The sequence below is a fragment of the Scyliorhinus torazame genome, chromosome 22 (assembly GCF_047496885.1).
Source record: "Scyliorhinus torazame isolate Kashiwa2021f chromosome 22, sScyTor2.1, whole genome shotgun sequence".
NCBI classification, from domain to species: domain Eukaryota; kingdom Metazoa; phylum Chordata; class Chondrichthyes; order Carcharhiniformes; family Scyliorhinidae; genus Scyliorhinus; species Scyliorhinus torazame.
Genome location: NC_092728.1, coordinates 38,633,989 through 38,655,497, shown reverse-complemented (window position 1 = coordinate 38,655,497; position 21,509 = coordinate 38,633,989). Strand labels below are relative to the sequence as shown.

At 50.9% G+C, this 21,509-nt stretch overlaps 1 protein-coding gene across 2 annotated transcripts in view; it reads right to left on the bottom strand.

Annotated features, from left to right (window-relative positions):
- LOC140399018 (rab-like protein 6) overlaps window positions 1–21,509 on the bottom strand; it is a 202,136-nt gene that overhangs the window by 166,142 nt on the left and 14,485 nt on the right. For both annotated transcript variants that reach the window (XM_072488074.1, XM_072488073.1), the window contains exons 2-3: window positions 19,672–19,806; window positions 12,271–12,318 (exon numbers count right to left, since the gene is read on the bottom strand). In XM_072488074.1, the coding sequence (XP_072344175.1) occupies window positions 12,271–12,318; window positions 19,672–19,806 (183 nt within the window). The remainder of the gene's footprint in view (window positions 1–12,270; window positions 12,319–19,671; window positions 19,807–21,509) is intronic.

The window sequence follows — 21,509 nt, the reverse complement described above, 5'->3', positions numbered from 1 at the left end:
CATACGGCATGCTTGCCTTCATTGGCCGGGGCATTGAGTATAAGAATTGGCAAGTCATGTTGCAGCTGTACAGAACCTTAGTTAGGCCACACTTGGAGTATAGTGTTCAATTCTGGTCGCCCCCAACAGAAGGATGTGGAGGCTTTGGAGAGGGTGCAGAAGAGATTTACCAGGATGTTGCCTGGTATGGAGGGCATTAGCTATGAGGAGAGGTTGGAGAACTTGGCTTGGCTCACTGGTACGACAGAGGTTGAGGGGCGACCTGATAGAGGTCTACAAAATTATGAGGGGCATAGACAGAGTGGATAGTCAGAGGCTTTTTCCCAGGGTGGAAGTCAATTACTAGGGGGCATAGGTTTAAGATGTGAGGGACAAGGTTTACAGGAGATGTATGAGGCAAGTCTTTTTACACAGTGGGTGGTGGGAGCCTGGAACTCACTGCCGGAGGAGTATTATGGTCTGTTGGCTTTCATTTTTTTTTTTAAATAATATTTTATTGAAAATTTTTGGTCAACCAACACAGTACATTGTGCATCCTTTACACAACATTGTAACAATACAGATAATAATTACCTTTTTAAATTTAAACAAAAACAACAACAAATAAATAAATATTAAATAACAAAAAAATAAAAACTAGCCCTAATTGGCAACTGTCTTGTCTCAGGCCACACCCCCCCCCCCATCCCCCCCCCATCCCTCCCCCCCCCCCCCCCCCCCCCCAAGTCCTGGGCCGCTGCTGCTGCCTTCTTTGTTCTCCCCTATCTATCTTTCCGCAAGATATTCGACGAACGGTTGCCACCGCCTAGTAAACCCTTGAGCCGACCCCCTTAGGACGAACTTAATCCGCTCTAACTTTATGAACCCCGCCATATCATTTATCCAGGTCTCCACCCCCGGGGGCTTGGCTTCTTTCCACATTAGCAATATTCTGCGCCGGGCTACTAGGGACGCAAAGGCCAAAACATCGGCCTCTTTCGCCTCCTGCACTCCCGGCTCTTGTGCAACCCCAAATATAGCCAACCCCCAGCTTGGTTCGACCCGGACTCCTACTACTTTCGAAAGCACCTTTGTCACCCCCATCCAAAACCCCTGTAGTGCCGGGCATGACCAAAACATATGGGTATGATTCGCTGGGCTTCTCGAGCACCTCGCACACCTATCCTCCACCCCAAAAAATTTACTGAGCCGTGTTCCAGTCATATGTGCCCTGTGTAATACCTTAAACTGAATCAGGCTTAGCCTGGCGCACGAGGACGACGAGTTTACCCTGTTTAGGGCATCTGCCCACATCCCCTCCTCAATCTCCTCCCCTAGCTCTTCTTCCCATTTCCCTTTTAGTTCGTCCATCATAGTCTCCCCTTCGTCTCTCATTTCCCTATATATATCCGACACCTTACCGTCCCCCACCCATTTCTTTGAGATGACTCTGTCCTGCACCTCTTGTGTCGGGAGCTGCGGGAATTCCCTCACCTGTTGCCTCGCAAAAGCCCTCAATTGCATGTACCTGAATGCATTCCCTTGGGGCAACCCATATTTCTCGGTCAGCGCTCCCAGACTCGCAAACTTCCCATCCACAAATAGATCTTTCAATTGCGTTATACCTGCTCTTTGCCACATTCCATATCCCCCATCCATTCCCCCCGGGGCAAACCTATGGTTGTTTCTTATCGGGGACCCCCCCAGTGCTCCGGTCTTTCCCCTATGTCGTCTCCACTGTCCCCAAATCTTCAGTGTAGCTACCACCACCGGACTCGTGGTATAGTTCCTTGGTGAGAACGGCAATGGGGCTGTCACCATAGCCTGCAGGCTGGTCCCCCTACAGGACGCCCTCTCTAATCTCTTCCACGCCGCTCCTTCCTCCTCTCCCATCCACTTACTCACCATTGAAATATTAGCGGCCCAATAATACTCACTTAGGCTCGGTAGCGCCAGCCCCCCCCTATCCCTACTACGCTGTAAGAATCCCTTCCTCACTCTCGGAGTCTTCCCGGCCCAAACAAAACCCATGATACTCTTTTCTATCCTTTTGAAAAAAGCCTTCGTGATCACCACCGGGAGACACTGAAACACAAAAAGGAATCTCGGGAGGACCACCATCTTAACCGCCTGCACCCTCCCTGCCATTGACAATGCTACCATATCCCATCTCTTGAAATCTTCCTCCATCTGTTCCACCAACCGCGTCAAATTTAGCCTGTGCAATGTGCCCCAATTCTTAGCTATCTGGATCCCCAGGTAACGAAAGTCTCTTGTTACCTTCCTCAACGGTAGGTCTTCTATTTCTCTACTCTGCTCCCCTGGATGCACCACAAACAGCTCACTCTTCCCCATGTTCAATTTATACCCTGAAAAATCCCCAAACTCCCCAAGTATCCGCATTATTTCTGGCATCCCCTCCGCTGGATCCGCCACATATAGTAGCAGATCATCCGCATATAAAGATACCCGGTGTTCTTCTCCTCCCCTAAGTATTCCCCTCCATCCCTTGGAACCTCTCAGCGCTATCGCCAGGGGCTCAATCGCCAGTGCAAACAGTAATGGGGACAGAGGACATCCCTGCCTTGTCCCTCTATGAAGCCGAAAATATGCCGATCCCCGTCCATTCGTGACCACACTCGCCACTGGGGCCCTATACAACAGCTGCACCCATCTAACATACCCCTCTCCGAACCCAAATCTCCTCAACACCTCCCACAGATAATCCCACTCCACTCTATCAAATGCTTTCTCGGCATCCATCGCCACTACTATCTCCGTTTCACCCTCTGGTGGGGCCATCATCATTACCCCTAACAACCTCCGTATGTTCGTGTTCAGCTGTCTCCCCTTCACAAACCCAGTTTGGTCCTCATGAACCACCCCCGGGACACATTCCTCTATTCTCATTGCCATTACCTTGGCCAAGACCTTGGCATCTACATTGAGGAGGGAGATTGGTCTGTAGGACCCGCATTGTAGCGGATCCTTTTCCTTCTTTAAAAGAAGCGATATCGTTGCTTCTGACATAGTCGGGGGCAGTTGTCCCCTTTCCTTTGCCTCGTTGAAGGTCCTCGTCAGTAGCGGGGCGAGCAAGTCCAAATATTTTCTGTAAAATTCAACTGGGAATCCGTCCGGTCCCGGGGCCTTTCCCGTCTGCATGTTCCTAATTCCTTTCACCACTTCTTCTACCGTGATCTGTGCTCCCAATCCCATCCTTTCCTGCTCTTCCACCTTGGGAATTTCCAGCCGATCCAAAAACTCCATCATTCTCTCCCTCCCATCCGGGGGTTGAGCTTCATACAATTTTTTATAAAATGTCTTAAACACTTCATTCACTCTCTCCGCTCCCCGTTCCGTCTCTCCATCTTCGTCTCTCACCCCCCCTATTTCCCTCGCTGCTCCCCTTTTCCTCAATTGGTGTGCCAGCAATCTGCTCGCCTTCTCTCCATATTCATACTGTACACCCTGCGCCTTCCTCCATTGTGCCTCTGCAGTGCCTGTGGTCAGCAAGTCAAATTCCACATGCAGCCTTTGCCTTTCCCTATACAGTCCCTCCTCCGGTGCTTCCGCATACTGTCTGTCCACCCTCAAAAGTTCTTGCAACAACCGCTCCCGTTCCTTACTCTCCTGCTTCCCTTTATGTGTCCTTATTGATATCAGCTCCCCCCTAACCACCGCCTTCAACGCCTCCCAGACCACTCCCACCTGAACCTCCCCATTGTCATTGAGTTCCAAGTACTTTTCAATGCATCCCCTCACCCTTAAGCACACCCCCTCATCCGCCATTAGTCCCATGTCCATTCTCCAGGGTGGACGCCCTCTTGTTTCCTCCCCTATCTCCAAGTCTACCCAGTGTGGGGCATGATCCGAAATGGCTATAGCCGTATATTCCGTTCCCCTCACCCTCGGGATCAATGCCCTACCCAACACAAAAAAGTCTATGCGTGAATAGACTTTATGGACATAGGAGAAAAACGAGAACTCCTTACTCCTAGGTCTACTGAATCTCCACGGGTCCACCCCTCCCATCTGCTCCATAAAATCCTTAAGCACCTTGGCTGCTGCCGGCCTCCTACCAGTCCTGGACTTCGACCTATCCAGCCTTGGTTCCAACACCGTGTTAAAGTCTCCCCCCATTATCAGCTTTCCGGTCTCTAGGTCTGGGATGCGTCCTAGCATTCGCCTCATAAAATTGGCATCGTCCCAATTCGGGGCATACACGTTTACCAACACCACCATCTCTCCCTGTAATTTGCCACTCACCATCACGTATCTGCCCCCGTTATCCGCCACTATAGTCTTTGCCTCGAACATTACCCGCTTCCCCACTAATATAGCCACCCCCCTGTTTTTCGCATCCAGCCCCGAATGGAACACCTGCCCTACCCATCCTTTGCGCAACCTAACCTGATCTATCAGTTTCAGGTGCGTTTCCTGTAACATGACCACATCTGCTTTAAGTTTCTTAAGGTGTGCGAGTACTCGTGCCCTCTTTATCGGCCCGTTAAGCCCCCTCACGTTCCACGTGATCAGCCGAGTTGGGGGGCTTCCCACCCCCCCCCCCTTGCCGGTTAGCCATCATCTTTTTCCAGCTTCTCGCCCAGTTCCCACGCGGCTGTATTTCTCCCAGACGGTGCCCCCCCGCCCATCCTTTCCCGTACCCACTCCCCCCTTTCCCCAGCAGCAGCAACCCAGTAATTCCCCCCTCCCCCCCCCCCCCCCCCCGCTAGACCCCCCGCTAGCGTAATTACTCCCCCCATGTTGCTCCCAGAAGTCAGCAAACTCTGGCTGACCTCGGCTTCCCCCCCGTGATCACGGCTCGCCCCTCCTTCCTGCTTCTCTATTCCCGCCATAATTATCATAGCGCGGGAACCAAGCCCGCGCCTCTCCCTCGGCCCCGCCTCCCATGGCCAACGCCCCATCTCCTCTCCCTCCCCACCTCCCCCCATCACCACCTGTGGGAGAAAGAAAAGTTACCATACCGCAGGATTAATCATACAATCCCTCTTCGCCCCCCCCCCACTCGTCCCGCCACTTTGTCCAAACGTTCGTTTTCGTAGTCCAATCATTCCAATTTTTCTTCTACAATAAAAGTCCACGCTTCATCCGCCGTCTCAAAGTAGTGGTGCCTCCCTTGATATGTGACCCACAGTCTTGCCGGTTGCAGCATTCCAAACTTTATCTTTTTTTTGTGAAGTACCGCTTTGGCCCGATTAAAGCTCGCCCTCCTTCTCGCCACCTCCGCACTCCAATCTTGATAGACGCGGATCACCGCGTTCTCCCATTTACTACACCGAGTTTTCTTCGCCCATCTAAGGACCATTTCTCTATCCTTAAAACGGAGAAATCTCACCACTATGGCTCTGGGAGCTTCTCCTGCTCTCGATCCTCGCACCATAACTCGGTATGCTCCCTCCACCTCCAACGGACCCGTCGGGGCCTCCACTCCCATTAACGAGTGCAGCATCGTGCTCACATATGCCCCGACGTCCGCCCCCTCCACACCTTCAGGAAGGCCAAGAATCCTCAAGTTGTTCCTCCTTGCGTTATTTTCCAGTGCCTCCAACCTCTCCACAGATCGTTTCTGGTGTGCCTCCTGTATCTCCGACTTCACACATGTCGTTTTAATTTTCTGCTGCTTTCGCCTTCACGACCCGAAGCTCCTGCTCCTGGGTCTTTTGTTCCTCTTTCAGCCCTTCAATCGCCTGTAATATCGGGGCCAACAACTCTTTCTTCATTTCCTTTTTTATCTCCTCCACGCAGCGTTTCAAAAACTCTTGTTGTTCAGGGCCCCATATGAAACTGCCACCTTCCGACGCCATCTTGGTTTCTGCTTGCCTTCCTTGCCGTTGTTCCAAAGGATCCGCTGCAATCCGGCCACTTTCCTCTCCTTTTTCCATCCGTGTCCAGGGGGAACACCCTTCTGGTTTACCGCACGGTGTTTTCAGCCGTTAAAATTGCCGTTGGGGCTCCTATCAAGAGCCCAAAAGTCCGTTTCACAGGGAGCTGCCGAAACGTGCGACTCAGCTGGTCATCGCCGCACCCGGAAGTCGTCTGTTGGCTTTCATTAACAGGAGGATTGAGTTTAAGAGCCGCTAGGTTTTGCTGCAGCTTTATAAAACCCTAGTTAGACCACACTTAGAATATTGTGTCCAGTTCTGGTCGCCTCATTATAGGAAGGATGTGGATGCTTTGGAGAGGGTGCAGAGGAAATTTACCAGGATGCTGCCTGGACTGGAGGGTATGGTTTATGAAGAAAGGTTGGGGAAGCTAGGACTTTTCTCACTGGAGCGAAGAAGGCAGAGAGGTGACTTGATAGAGGTGTACAAGGCGATGAGAAGCATGGATAGAGTGGATAGCCAGAGACTTTTCCCCTGGGTGGAAATGGCTGTCACGAGTGGACAGAATATTAAGGTGATTGGAGGAAGGTATAGGGGAGATATAGAGGTAGGTTCTTTACACAGAGAGCGGTGGGTGCATGGAATGAACTACCATCAGAGGTGGTGGAGTCAGAGTCATTAGGGACATTTAAGCGACTCTTAGACAGGCACATGGACAGCAGTAAATTGAAGGGGTGTAGGTTAGGTTGACCTTAGATTAGGATAAGTGGCCGGCACAACATCGTGGGCTGAAGGGCCTGTACTGTGCTGTACTGTTCGATATAGTGGAAGCAGGTACGACTTTTAAGCGGCATCTTGACAAATACATGAATAGGATGGGAATAGAGCGATGTGGTCCCTGGACGGGTAGGGGGTTTTAGTTCAGACAGGCAACATGGTCGATGCAGGCTTGGAGGACTGAAGGGTCTGTGCTGTAATTTTCTTTGTTCTTTGACACAAATTAATGTGTGGGAGCGATGATAAGTAAGATTCAGATGACACGAAGATTGGCAGGGCGGTTAATAGTGAGGAAGTGGGCATAGAATAGTGGGCAGCACGGTAGCACAAGTGATTAGCACTGTGGCTTCACAGCGCCAGGGTCCCAGGTTCGATTCCCCGCTGGGTCACTGTCTGTGCGGAGTTTGCACGTTCTCCCCGTGTCCGCGTGGGTTTCCTCCGGGTGCTCCGGTTTCCTCCCACAGTCCAAAGACGTGCAGGTTAGGTGGATTGGCCATGCTAAATTACCCGTAGCGTCCATAAGGGTTGGGAGGGGTTATTGGGTTGCGGGGATAAGGTGGAAGTGAGGGATTAATGTGGGTCGGTGCAGACTCGATGGGCCGAATGGCCTCCTTCTGCACTGAAATGAAGAAGGTCTCAGGTTGCAGGCAGATATAAACGGGTTGGTCAAATGGGCAGATCAATGGCATTAACTGAAAAGTGTGAGGTAATGCACTTTGGAAGGAGTAACAAGACAAGTGAATACTCAATGAATGACAGGACACTTGGAAGCTCAGAGGAACAGAGGGACCTTGGGGTGCTTATCCACAGATCCATGAAGGCGAAGGGACAGGTTAATAGGGCAGTTAAGAAGACATATTTGTCTTTATCAATCATGGCACAGATTTTAAGAGCAGGGAAGTTAGGTTGGAGGTGTATTAAACTTTGATTCGGTCACAGCTGGAGTATTGTGTGCAGTTCTGGTCACCTCACTATAGGAAGGGTGAGGTTACACTGGAGAGGGTGCAAAGGAGATTCACCAGGGTGTTGCCTGAGATGGAGCATTTGAGCTATGAGAGAGAGGCTGGACAGAACAAAGAAAATTACAGCACAGAAACAGGCCCTTCGGCCCTCCAGGTCTACGCCAATCATGCTGCCCGTCTAAACTAAACCTTCTACACCCCCGGGGTCCGTATCCCTCTATTCCCACCCTATTCATGTATGTGTCAAGACGTCCCATAAACGTCACCATCGTACCTGCTTCTGCCAGCTTCTCCAGCAACGGGTTCCAGGCACCCACTGCCCTCTGTGTGAAATCTTCCCTCGCACATCTCTAAACGTTGCCCCTCGCACCTTAAACCTATTTCTCCTAGAAATTGACACTTCCACCTTGGAAAAAGCTTCTGACTATCCACTCTGTCTATGCCCCTCATAATTTTGTAGACCTCTATCAGGTCGCCCCTCAACCGCTCAGATTGTTTTCTTGAGAGCAGAGAAAGCTGGGGGAACCTGATTGAGGTGTATAAGATTATGTATAGACAGTGCAGATAGGAAGCAGCTGTACTAACATGGATTGATGATTGGCTGTCAGGCAGAAGGCAGAGAGTTGGGATAAAAGGTTCTTTTTCGGAATGGAACCGGCGACGAGTGGTGTCCCGTAGGGTTCAGTGTTGGGGCCACAGCTGTTCTCTTTATATATTAACGATCTAGATGACGGGACTGGGGGCATTCTGGCTAAGTTTGCCGATGTTACAAAGATAGGTGGAGGGGCAGGTAGTATGGAGGAGGTGGGGAGGCTGCAGAAAGATTTAGATAGTTTAGGAGAGTGGTCCAAGAAATGGCTGATGAAATTCAACGTGGGCAAGTGCGAGGTCTTGCACTTTGGAACAAAGAATAGAGGCATGGACTATTTTCTAAACGGTGACAAAATTCATAATGCTGAAGTGCAAAGGGACTTGGGAGTCCTAGTCCAGGATTCTCTAAAGGTAAACTTGCAGGTTGAGTCCGTAATTAAGAAAGCAAATGCAATGTTGTCATTTATCTCAAGAGGCTTGGAATATAAAAGCAGGGATGTACTTCTGAAGCTTTATAAAGCACTAGTTAGGCCCCATTTAGAATACTGTGAGCAATTTTGGGCCCCACACCTCAGGAAGGACACACTGGCACTGGAGCGGGTCCAGCGGAGATTCACACGGATGATCCCAGGAATGGTAGGCCTAACATACGATGAACGTCTGAGGATCCTGGGATTATATTCATTGGAGTTTAGGAGGCTGAGGGGAGATCTAATAGAAACTTACAAGATAATGAATGGCTTAGATAGGGTGGACGTAGGGAAGTTGTTTCCATTAGCAGGGACCCGGGGGCACAGCCTTAGAATAAAAGGGAGTCACTTTAGAACAGAGATGAGGAGAAATTTCTTCAGCCAGAGAGTGGTGGGTCTGTGGAATTCATTGCCACAGAGGGCGGTGGAGGCCGGGACGTTGAGTGTCTTTAAGACAGAAGTTGATAAATTCTTGATTTCCCGAGGAATTAAAGGCTATGGAGAGAGAGCGGGTAAATGGAGTTGAAATCAGCCATGATTGAATGGTGGAGTGGACTCGATGGGCCGAATGGCCTTACTTCCGCTCCTCTGTCTTATGGTCCCCTTAGTTGAAGGGTCAGTAAAGAGGAGCATAATTTTAAGATGAGGGGCAGGAAGTTTAGAGGAGACTTGTGGAATGCCCTGCCTGGGAGGCTGTGGAGGTGGGAATGCCCTGCCTGGGAGGCTGTGGAGGTGGGAATGCCCTGCCTGGGAGGCTGTGGAGGTGGGAATGCCCTGCCTGGGAGGCTGTGGAGGTGGGAATGCCCTGCCTGGGAGGCTGTGGAGGTGGGATGCCCTGCCTGGGAGGCTGTGGAGGTGGGAATGCCCTGCCTGGGAGGGTGTGGAGGTGGGAATGCCCTGCCTGGGAGGCTGTGGAGGTGGGATGCCCTGCCTGGGAGGCTGTGGAGGTGGGAATGTCCTGCCTGGGAGGGTGTGGAGGTGGGAATGTCCTGCCTGGGAGGGTAGTAGAGGCAGGAAACCTCACGACTTTTAAAAGGTCCATGGATGAGCACTTAACATGGAAAGTGGGATTAGTGTAGAATTAGTGTAGTTTTTTTCAGTAAAGACTCGGTGGGTTGAAGGGCCTTTTTTGTGCTGTACGACTCTATGTTTCGATGAGTAAATGGGGAGAAAGTTTTCAGCAGAATGAGGGTCGATAAATAGAGACCACAGATTTAAGAACCAGAGGCAACATGAGGATTTTAAAAATGTAATGTTAAGAAATAGGTACAGTTTTAGGTCATTTATATTGTTTGTGTTGGGCTTAAGCTATAGCATTAAGTTTAAGTTAACTTACATTCCTGCAGAAAACTGCAGTTTTCATTTCACTTTTAAAAATGCCTGCATTTTAATGAGGAGTTATGACGCTAAAGCAAACACAGCGTATAAAAAATTGATTGCCTAGTAACAGAAAGTAGTATGAGGTACCGTTGGTGCCTTTGCTCTGAGCAGCAGAGAATATTTTAAGTCTCTCCGCAGCAGGACACAAAGGGAGACTGCAGAGAGCAGGCTGCAAACTGAAAAAACAGAACAAACCCAAAACCAGGGTGAGGGGCAGAAGGAGGTTCCAAGAAGGCCAACTAGTCATAGGGAAAGAACAGGAACCTGGTAAAAAAAAAACCCTGTTCGGTTAAGAGTGAGGAGCAGAGGCTCCAAGTTAAAGGTATAGACCTGGAATAACGCGGACCTGTGAGAAGGAAGGCAGAGATCGAAGGGGACCCAAAGGTTGGTAACTGTTGGGCCTGTGAAGCAGTGGTGTTCTGTTGGCATGGCTGGGTAAGAGATTGTGTGGAAGGCGAAGCTTGAATGCATGTTGCACTCCAGGGCAGAGCAGCATCAGGAGAGAGAGGTTGAAAGCCTGGATCATTGGTGAAGACATCCGAGAGAAAGCCTCATTTGGGAGAAGATACCAAAACATGTCTTTTCCGAGCACAGTTCTAATGAGACCAATTGGCTCACAGTATGACAAGCATCTGGGAGAAATTGACAAGAAATCCGTCAATGTTTTTGGGTGGCATCTGCCACTTGGTTTCAGAGTGTGGTGTGTCTGACCACATTTCTCCTATTGGTTTGCATGGACTGTGCACTTACCCAGAACATTAGAGTACAAGATAGATTTTGTAATGTGTAGAATCCTGACAAAAGGATATATGTCTATGAAGGTATTTCATAGAATTTACAGTGCAGAAGGAGGCCATTCGGCCCATCGAGTCTGCACCGGCTCTTGGAAAGAGCACCCTACCCAAGGTCCACACCTCCACCCTATCCCCATAACCCAGTAACCCCACCCAACACTAAGGGCAATTTTGGACACTAAGGGCAATTTATCATGGCCAATCCACCTAACCTGCACATCTTTGGACTGTGGGAGGAAACCGGAGCACCCGGAGGAAACCCACGCACACACGGGGAGGATGTGCAGACTCCGCACAGACAGTGACCCAAGCCGGAATCGAACCTGGGACCCTGGAGCTGTGAAGCAATTGTGGTGGTAGCAGGTGGGGTGAAGGAGCAGTACAATACAGTTAATCTTTTCTTGTTATATAAATGTTTTATTTTGTTTAAAGTACATCAGCAGACTCTGTGACTCTGTTCAATTGCCTCCCTCCACATTTCTAACAACAATCCAAGTTAGTATCTATCAAGTCGCGTTCCACTCTGGGATCTGACTTGTCCAGAAGTAACATCAGCTGGGATTGTAGCAATAGCAAGTTGTTCTAATCATAGAATCCCTATAGTGCAGAAGTAGGCCATTCGGCCCATCGAGTGTGCACCGACCCCCCCTGAAGGAGCACCCTACCTAGGCACACTACCCCGCCCTATCCCCATAACCCAATAACCCCACATAACTTGCACATCTTTGGACATTAAGGTGCAATTTAGCATGACCAATCCACCTAACCTGCACATCTTTGGACTGTGGGAGGAAATCGGAGCACCCGGAGGAAACCCACGCAGACATAGGGAGAGAGTGCAAACTCCACACAGACATTGACCCAAGGCCGGAATTGAACCTCGATCCCTGGTGCTGTGAAGCAGCAGTGCTAACCACAGTGCCACTGTAGTGGAAGCAGCTTCAATAATAACTTCCAAAGGGAATTGGATAAATGTTTGTAAAGGAAGAATTTGTAAGGATATGAGCAAAGAGCAAGGGAGCGAGACTAATTAAATAACAAAGCTTGACAAAGCGCTAACTCAAGCACAATGAGTTGAAGAAATGAAAAATGAAATGAAAATCGCTTATTGTCACAAGTAGGCTTCAATTAAGTTACTGTGAAAAGCCCCTAGTCGCCACATTCCGCCGCCTGTTCGGGGAGGCTGGTACAGGAATTGAACCGTGCTACTGGCCTGCCTTGGTCTGCTTTCAAAGCTAGCGATTTAGCCCAGTGTGCTAAACCAGCCCCTTCATCACATTTAGATAGTAAGGAGGGTTGAATGCAGGAACAATGTGAGACAGGGGTAAAGAGACAAACATCTCCAGAGAACGACAATGTAACATGCTGCTCGATCCAAAAACCTCCAGAGGATTATTATACTCAGTAAAACATCTATGCACAGGAGAACAATGAAGTGGATCTTCAACCGTTAATGGATGAAAAGAGCAAATACCTTTATCCACGATGTCCCACACCTCCACCTTCACAATATCATCAGTCGCTGCAACAAAACACAAGATAGAATTTGCACGAGTTAGCTGAAGAAGCGGAAATTTCAGGTACTTTACAGCTGCCTCAGTGGCCGTTATTTAAAAACTGCAGGAATAGAGAATCAGGACTGAAGCTTACAAACAATGGGACTGAGAATTAAACAGAGCAGGAGCTGAGAGTCCAACTGGAGATTTAACTAGAATGGAGCTGGGAGATAGACTGCAGATGTAAAGAGAATGGAATAAAACTTTTCATATCATGGATGGGCAGCTGAGATCTGTTATTTGCAAGTCCTGCAACTTGTGGGAACTTCAGGCCACTTGATGTGTCTTTGATAATCACCTGTGCAGCTAGTGCCTCCAACTGCTTGAACTCAAAGCTCAGGATTTCTGACCTTATGGGCAGCGAGAATCAATGTGGGACATCTCAAAGGATGAGAGTTTCCTATATTACACATTCCAGGAGGTGGTCACTCCACAGGCAGAGAGGGGTCAGGTTAGTAGCTGGATGGCCACCCGGGAGAGCAGAAAGAGGTGGGAAGTACAGGAGCCTTCGGGGAGTGTGCCACCCTCAAACAGGTACTCAGCATTGGAGACTTGCTAGGAATGAAGACACCTCGAAGGAGTGCAGTTCAGACCGTCACTCCAAAGGCCAAGGGATTGTAACAGCAAAGCACAGAAATCCAGTTATGATGGGGGATACCATAGTTAGTGGGGGAGGCAGGCTTGGCTGTAACTGTCATTGTGAAGCCCACAGGGTGTGTTACTTCTCTGATACCAGAGAAAGGAGAACATGGATAGGATGCAGAATATTCTGCAGAGTGTGACGACACCATGGGCTGCTGCGCGGTCAATTCCAGCCCCACTTGACCCAGAATTGCAACATAAGTGGATTAACCAATAATTCTTCGAAAAATACCCAAAGTCTGGCCTTGGCTGTCCAATAATGAAAGAGAGAGCAAACAAGGGCGAGAGAGAGAGAGCAGGTCTATTTCCTTGTCTGCAGCCCATAATGGTTTCATTCTAGATTCATTCATTCATGTTATCTGCAGCTTCAGAAATATAGCAGTTGTGCACTTTCCTGGAGATAACATGGAGGAGCGAGAGCGAGCAGGTCCTTGTCTAGGACTCAACAGCTCCCTGAGGTCTCAGGGCAGGAGCCAATCACTATGTGTTACCCTTTGGCCAATTCACTGAACCCCAGCCAATCAACTGAACAGTGTTTCACCCATTCTCACTATCTGGTGCCGACAAGTCTGAGGTCTCCCTGTTCTAATGCAGCAGTGTTCTCTCCTGTAACTTCTAAATTCCTCACTGTTCTCTGCTGCTCAACTTAAAGATGAATGTCTAGCAATCATCTAAGGGTCAAAAATAATAATGGCAAAAATAAAAGAAAGGGGAAATAAAGAAATGAAGAGGATGAACCCTTACAAGGGGGAACAGAGTGATCCAGAAGTTGTGGCACGTTTCAGTACCACAACATATGGAGCAGGTATTGAGGTCAGATGTTCAGCAGCTACAGAGGAAGTTAAAATGTAAGACCTCAAAGGCCGTAATCTCTGAATCACTTCCACTGTCACGTGCCAGCCAGAGTATAAATAGGAAGATAAGGAAGATCAGTGTGCATCTTCAAGCATGATGCAGCAGGGGGGCCTCAGACTGTCAGAGCATTGGGACTAGTTCTAGGGCAAGAGTATCCAAATCAACAAGAATGGGAACCTTGTTGGACGCATCAGTAGTGTGATTAGAGAAGATTTCAGTACATTTGCAGGGCGTTGGGCAGCAGCATATAGAAAGCGAAAAGAGGAATAAGGAGTGCTGAATGTGCTGGAGAAGGAAGCATTTGCACATTAGACAGGCGTACATGAAGAAAAACAATGAGAAATACACAAGACAAGGTGTGGAATACATGGATATGACAGAGTGTGGTGAATAAGGACAAAGAGCCCTGGACACAAACAACTGGGGCCGCGGGCACTCAGGGCACAGAGTGACCGAGCCCCAGGGCACATAGTGACCCAGCCCCAGGCACGCAGGGACCGAGCCCCGGGCACGCACGGACCGAGCCCCGGGCACCCAGGGCACAGTGTGACCAGAGCCCCGGGCACCCAGGGCACAGAGTGACCCGAGCCCCCGGCACCCTGGGCACAGAGTGACCCGAGTCCCGGGCACTCGGGGACCGAGCCCCGGGCACTCGGGGACCGAGCCCCGGGCACTCGGGGACCGAGCCCCGGGCACTCGGGGACCGAGCCCCGGGCACTCGGGGACCGAGCCCCGGGCACTCGGGGACCGAGCCCCGGGCACTCGGGGACCGAGCCCCGGGCACTCGGGGACCGAGCCCCGGGCACTCGGGGACCGAGCCCCGGGCACCCGGGGACCGAGCCCCGGGCACCGAGCCCCGGGCACCAAGGGACCGAGCCCCGGGCACCAAGCCCCGGGCACCGAGCCCCGGGCACTTGGGGTCCGAGCCCCGGGCCCGCTGGGACCGAGCCCCGGGCCCGCAGGGACCGAGCCCCGGGCCCGCAGGGACCGAGCCCCGGGCCCGCAGGGACCGAGGTCCGGGCTCGCAGGGACCAAGGTACGGGCTCGCAGGGACCGAGGTCCGGGCTCGCAGGGCGCAGAGTATCCGAGTCCGTGCAACTGTGCTCTAAATAGCTGTCACACCACAACATTAAGTGTACTGTGGGTAACTAGTTTACTGCAAACAAAGGTGACGTTTTTTTCAGAAAAGATCAATGAATTCCTCTCACTTCTGGTGATTGCTTTGCTAAGTGACAAAAAGACTTGTGTTCAGTTAGAGAACAATAGCAGCATGTGGATAAAGTGAATGTGGAGGGCACTAACCCTGGCACAATAATCACCGTTCATGGATTCAGCTGCTGTCCTCGAACATTACACTCATGATCATCGGTTCAGCTTCATTCTACGCTCTCGTTAACTCCCTCCCCTGGTTGGATAGCTCTTCAGAGTGATACCCTGATGCCCCCTCACCCAGTTCAAGGACCTAAGGCCAGTAGAGGCTGTGCTATTATGTCCAGTTAAGAACATAAGAACTAGGAGCAGGAGTAGGCCATCTGGCCCCTCGAGCCTGCTCCACCATTCAATGAGATCATGGCTGATCTTTTGTGGACTCAGCTCCACTTTCCGGCCCGAACACCATAACCCTTAATCCCTTTATTCTTCAAAAAACTATCTTTATCTTAAAAACATTTAATGAAGGAGCCTCTACTGCTTCACTGGGCAAGGAATTCCATAGATTCACAACCCTTTGGATGAAAAAGTTCCTCCTAAACTCAGTCCTAAATCTACTTCCCCTTATTTTGAGGCTATGCCCCCTAGTTCTGCTTTCACCCGCCAGTGGAAACAACCTGCCCGCATCTATCCTATCTATTCCCTTCATAATCTTATATGTTTCTATAAGATCCCCCCTCATCCTTCTAAATTCCAATGAGTACAGCCCCAGTCTACTCAACCTCTCCTCGTAATCCAACCCCTTCAGCTCTGGGATTAGCCTAGTGAATCTCCTCTGCACACCCTCCAGTGCCAGTGCGTCCTTTCTCAAGTAAGGAGACCAAAACTGAACACAATACTCCAGGTGTGGCCTCACTAACACCTTATACAATTGCAGCATAACCTCCCGAGTCTTAAACTCCATCCCTCTAGCAATGAAGGACAAAATTCCATTTGCCTTCTTAATCACCTGTTGCACCTGTAAACCAACTTTTTGCGACTCATGCACTAGCACACCCAGGTCTCTCTGCACAGCAGCATGTTTTAATATTTTATCATTTAAATAATAATCCCTTTTGCTGTTATTCCTACCAAAATGGATAACCTCACATTTGTCAACATTGTATTCCATCTGCCAGACCCTAGCCCATTCACTTAGCCTATCCAAATCCCTCTGCAGACTTCCAGTATCCTCTGCACTTTTTGCTTTACCACTTATCTCAGTGTTGTCTGCAAACTTGGGACACATTGCCCTTGGTCCCCCAACTTCAAATCATCTATGTAAATTGTGAACAGTTGTGGGCCCAACACTGATCCCTGAGGGACACCACTAGCTACTGATTGCCAACCAGAGAAACACCCATTAATCCCCACTCTTTGCTTTCTGTTAATTAACCAATCCTCTATCCATGCTACTACTTTCCCCTTAATGCCATGCATCTTTATCTTATGCAGCAACCTTTTGTGTGGCACCTTGTCAAAGGCTTTCTGGAAATCCAGATATACCACATCCATTGGCTCCCCGTTATCTGCCGCACTGGTAATGTCCTCAAAACATTCCACTAAATTAGTTAGGCACGACCTGCCCTTTATGAACCCATGCTGCGTCTGCCCAATGGGACAATTTCCATCCAGATGCCTCGCTATTTCTTCCTTGATGATAGATTCCAGCATCTTCCCTACTACCGAAGTTAAGCTCACTGGCCTATAATTAGCCGCTTTCTGCCTACCTCCTTTTTTAAACAGTGGTGTCACGTTTGCTAATTTCCAATCCGCCGGGACCACCCCAGAGTCTAGTGAATTTTGGTAAATTATCACTAGTGCATTTGCAATTTCCCTAGTCATCTCTTTTAGCACTCTGGGTTGCATTCCATCAGGGCCAGGAGACCTGTCTACCTTTAGCCCCATTAGCTTGCCCATCACTACCTCCTTGGTGACAACAATCCTCTCAAGGTCCTCACCTGTCATAGCCTCATTTCCATCAGTCACTGGCATGTTATTTGTGTCTTCCACTGTGAAGACCGACCCAAAAAACCTGTTCAGTTCCTCAGCCATTTCCTCATCTCCCATTATTAAATCTCCCTTCTCATCCTCTAAAGGACCAATATTTACCTTAGCCACTCTTTTTTGTTTTATGTATTTGTAGAAACTTTTACTATCTGTTTTTATATTCTGAGCAAGTTTACTCTCATAATCTATCTTACTCTTCTTTATAGCTTTTTTAGTAGCTTTCTGTTGCCCCCTAAAGATTTCCCAGTCCTCTAGTCTCCCACTAATCTTTGCTACTTTGTATGCTTTTTCCTTCAATTTGATACTCTCCCTTATTTCCTTAGATATCCACGGTCGATTTTCTCTCTTTCTACCGTCCTTCCTTTTTGTTGGTATAAACCTTTGCTGAGCACTGTGAAAAATCGCTTGGAAGGTTCTCCACTGTTCCTCAACTGTTTCACCATAAAGTCTTTGCTCCCAGTCTACCTTAGCTAGTTCTTCTCTCGTCCCATTGTAATCTCCTTTGTTTAAGCACAAAACACTAGTGTTTGATTTTACCTTCTCTCCCTCCATCTGTATTTTAAATTCCACCATATTGTGATCGCTCCTTCCGAGAGGATCCCTAACTATGAGATCCTGAATCAATCCTGTCTCATTACACAGGACCAGATCTAGGACTGCTTGTTCCCTCGTAGGTTCCATTACATACTGTTCTAGGGAACTATCGCGGACACATTCTATAAACTCCTCCTCAAGGCTGCCTTGACCGACCTGGTTAACCCAATCGACATGTAGGTTAAAATCCCCCATGATAACTGCTGTACCATTTCTACATGCATCAGTTATTTCTTTGTTTATTGCCTGCCCCACCATAATGTTACTATTTGGTGGCCTATAGACTACTCCTATCAGTGACTTTTTCGCCTTACTATTCCTGATTTCCACCCAAATGGATTCAACCTTATCCTCCATAGCACCGATGTCATCCCTTACTGTTGCCCGGATGTCATCCTTTAGATAACTCAAGAATAAAATATGGGACTGTTTACTCAGCTAAGTGCAATTTAATTCTTCTTGATGTTTGCGATCGCAGGCAAGAATAACAGTTGCAAAAAGATAATCAAAGAATCTGATGAATTTTGAAGCCGCTTAATGTATAACAGATGTCATAGACTTGTTGGCACCAGTGGCCAGTGAGAGGCAAATATAAGTGGGTTGTCAGAATATTTCCATTAACTGAAATACAGCAATGCTGTTGTCAACTAAACAGCATCGATATCTGGCACTGACGACCATTTACTCAAATTATTGCTTGTGCATGCAACATTTCACCGATCAATTTCTAAGCAGGAATCGTAAAGTATCTGTATGTGTGTTCCAACTGAGATTCACTGTGTTTGCAACAGCCTAATGAAAATGGAGTGGAAGTAGTACATCATAATATTTGGAATGAGTTACCATGACTAATCATTTCCTGTAATGATATGTTTAACAACAGAATTGTGCATCATTTCACAAGGGGTCATTGACTGAGCCAGCCCACAGATCTTGTACACCTTTGAGTCACTACCTTCAGATTTACCAAAATTGGGAACTTTACTCTGTATCTAACTTATTCTTTCCGAGTCCTGGGAGTGTTTGATGGGGACAGTGCAGAGGAAGTTTTACTCTGTATCTAACCCAGTGTTGCAACTGTCTTGGGAGTGTTTGATGGGGACAGTGCAGAGGGAGCTTTACTCTGTATCTAACCCCGTGCTGTACCTGTCCTGGGAGTGTTTGATGGGACAGTGTAGAGGGAGCTTTACTCGGTATCTAACGCCGTGTTGTACCTGTCCTGGGAGTGTTTGATGGGGGCAGTGGAGAGGGAGCTTTACTCTGTATCTAACCCTGTGCTGCACCTTTCCTGGGAGTGTTTGATGGGGACAGTGTAGAGGGAACTTTACTCTGTATCTAACCCCTTGCTGTACCTGTCCTGGGAGTGTTTGATGGGGGCAGTGGAGAGGGAACTTTACTCTGTATCTAACCCTGTGCTGCACCTGCCCTGGGAGTGCTTGATGGGGGCAGTGGAGAGGGAGTTTTACTCTGTATCTCACCCCGTGCTGTACCTGTCCTGGGAGTGTTTGATGGGGGCAGTGGAGAGGGAACTTTACTCTGTATCTAACCCCGTGCTGTACCTATCCTGGGAGAGTTTAATGGCGACAGTGTAGAGGGAGTTTTACTCTGTATCTAACCCTGTGCTGTACCTGCCCTGGGAGTGTTTGATGGGGATAGCATAGAGGGAGATTTACTCTCTGTATTGACTCTGATGTCAATTCACTGGTCTCAGCAACATTTGATCCCAGTATGATGGGGGAGGGGCTCTCCTGCGCATTACACCAGACACTGATATCCAGTTACTGCTTTATGATCTCAAACAGAAATCGAGAAGACAGAGCTATCTCTGCACGTGGGTTTATTCAACTTCCCGGATTCAAGTTCCATATTGGTATACAGCACAAACAATTCACTGCCGAAAATGCCGGACAAAGGTTTTCAGCTGAACCATTCTGTTCTCTCCGCAGACGCTGGCTGGTCTGCTGCGTGTTTCCAATTCTGACAGGGAGGTTTTTAATCAACTTTTAATAATTGCTGTTCTTAGAACTTACTTTTATAGCTCCAGTGAATGCTGGTGACCTGGATTTCCTGAGTTGGAATGTATTGTTCCACAAACTTCTTTCCCTGCAGTCTGTGCCATAGTGTTGTCTTTCCTGTGTTTCTATCTCCTCGAATCAGAATTTTCACTGAGAAATAAAAAGTAAAAGTCACTAACTTGTTACAAAAATGCAATTGCCCAGTTATTGCACGCCTGGTTTCCCACACTCTGCCCCACGGAATGTCACAGTCCATCGGAGCAAATCATAATGGAGAAGCAGCGCAAAGGGATTGATCACTGGGAATCTCTGACCAATCACACGATTTGATCACTGACTAATCAGATGCTGATAACGGACAACTTGTGCCCGATTGGAATCAGTGGGCGGTGGGCACAATTCAAACATAAACACACAAGCTGCTGGGTGGGGGGGGGCATGGGGATATGAATGAAAATCGTTCGAGCATGGGATGGCGACAGAGAGGCCATTGGGGGGGGGCAATAGGGTGGGGTTGAAACGGGGAGGACAGGGGGGAGGCGACGGCAGGGAGCGCAAAGCGACGGCGGGGAGGGCAGGGGGAAGCGGGGAGGGGATGGGCAGGGGGAGAGCAGGGGGGAGGGCAGGGGAAGGCGGTTACTGGGAGGACAGGGGGGAGGTGGGGAGGGCAGGGGGAAGTGGGGAGGGGATGGGCAGGGGGGAGAGCAGGGGGGAGACGGTTGCTGGGAGGGCAGAGGGGAGGGCAGGGGGGAGGGCAGGGGGAGGCAGTTGCTGGGAGGTCAGGGGGAGGGTAGCAGCGGGGAGAGCAGAGGTTGGCGGCGGGGAGGGCAGGGGGAGGGCAGGGGCAGGGGGAGGGCAGGGGAAGGGGTGGCGGCGGGAGGGCAGGGGTTGGCGGTGGGAGGGCTGGGGGAGACGGCGCGGCGGGAACCGGGGGAGACGGCGCGGCGGGAACCGGGGGAGGCGGCGCGGCGGGAACCGGGGGAGACTGCGCGGCGGGAACGGGGGGAGGCGGCGCGGCGGGAACCGGGGGGGATGGCGCGGCGGGAACCGGGGGAGGCGGCGCGGCGGGAACCGGGGGAGACGGCGCGGCGGGAACCGGGGGAGGCGGCGCGGCGGGAACCGGGGGAGACGGCGCGGCGGGAACCGGGGGAGACGGCGCGGCGGGAACCGGGGGATGCGGCGCGGCGGGAACCGGGGGAGACGGCGCGGCGGGAACCGGGGGAGACGGCGCGGCGGGAACCGGGGGAGACGGCGCGGACGGAACCGGGGGAGACGGCGCGGCGGGAACCGGGGGAGACGGCGCGGCGGGAACCGGGGGAGGCGGCGCGGCGGGAACCGGGGGAGACGGCGCGGCGGGAACCGGGGGAGACGGCGCGGCGGGAACCGGGGGAGGCGGCGCGGCGGGAACCGGGGGAGGCGGCGCGGCGGGAACCGGGGGAGGCGGCGCGGCGGGAACCGGGGGAGGCGGCGCGGCGGGAACCGGGGGAGGCGGCGCGGCGGGAACCGGGGGAGGCGGCGCGGCGGGAACCGGGGGAGGCGGCGCGGCGGGAACCGGGGAAGACGGCGCGGCGGGAACCGGGGGAGACGGCGCGGCGGGAACCGGGGGAGACGGCGCGGCGGGAACCGGGGGAGGCGGCGCGGCGGGAACCGGGGAGGCGGCGCGGCGGGAACCGGGGGAGGCGGCGCGGCGGGAACCGGGGAGGCGGCGCGGCGGGAACCGGGGGAGACGGCGCGGCGGGAACCGGGGGAGGCGGCGCGGCGGGAACCGGGGGAGACGGCGCGGCGGGAACCGGGGGAGGCGGCGCGGCGGGAACCGGGGGAGGCGGCGCGGCGGGAACCGGAGGAGGCGGCGC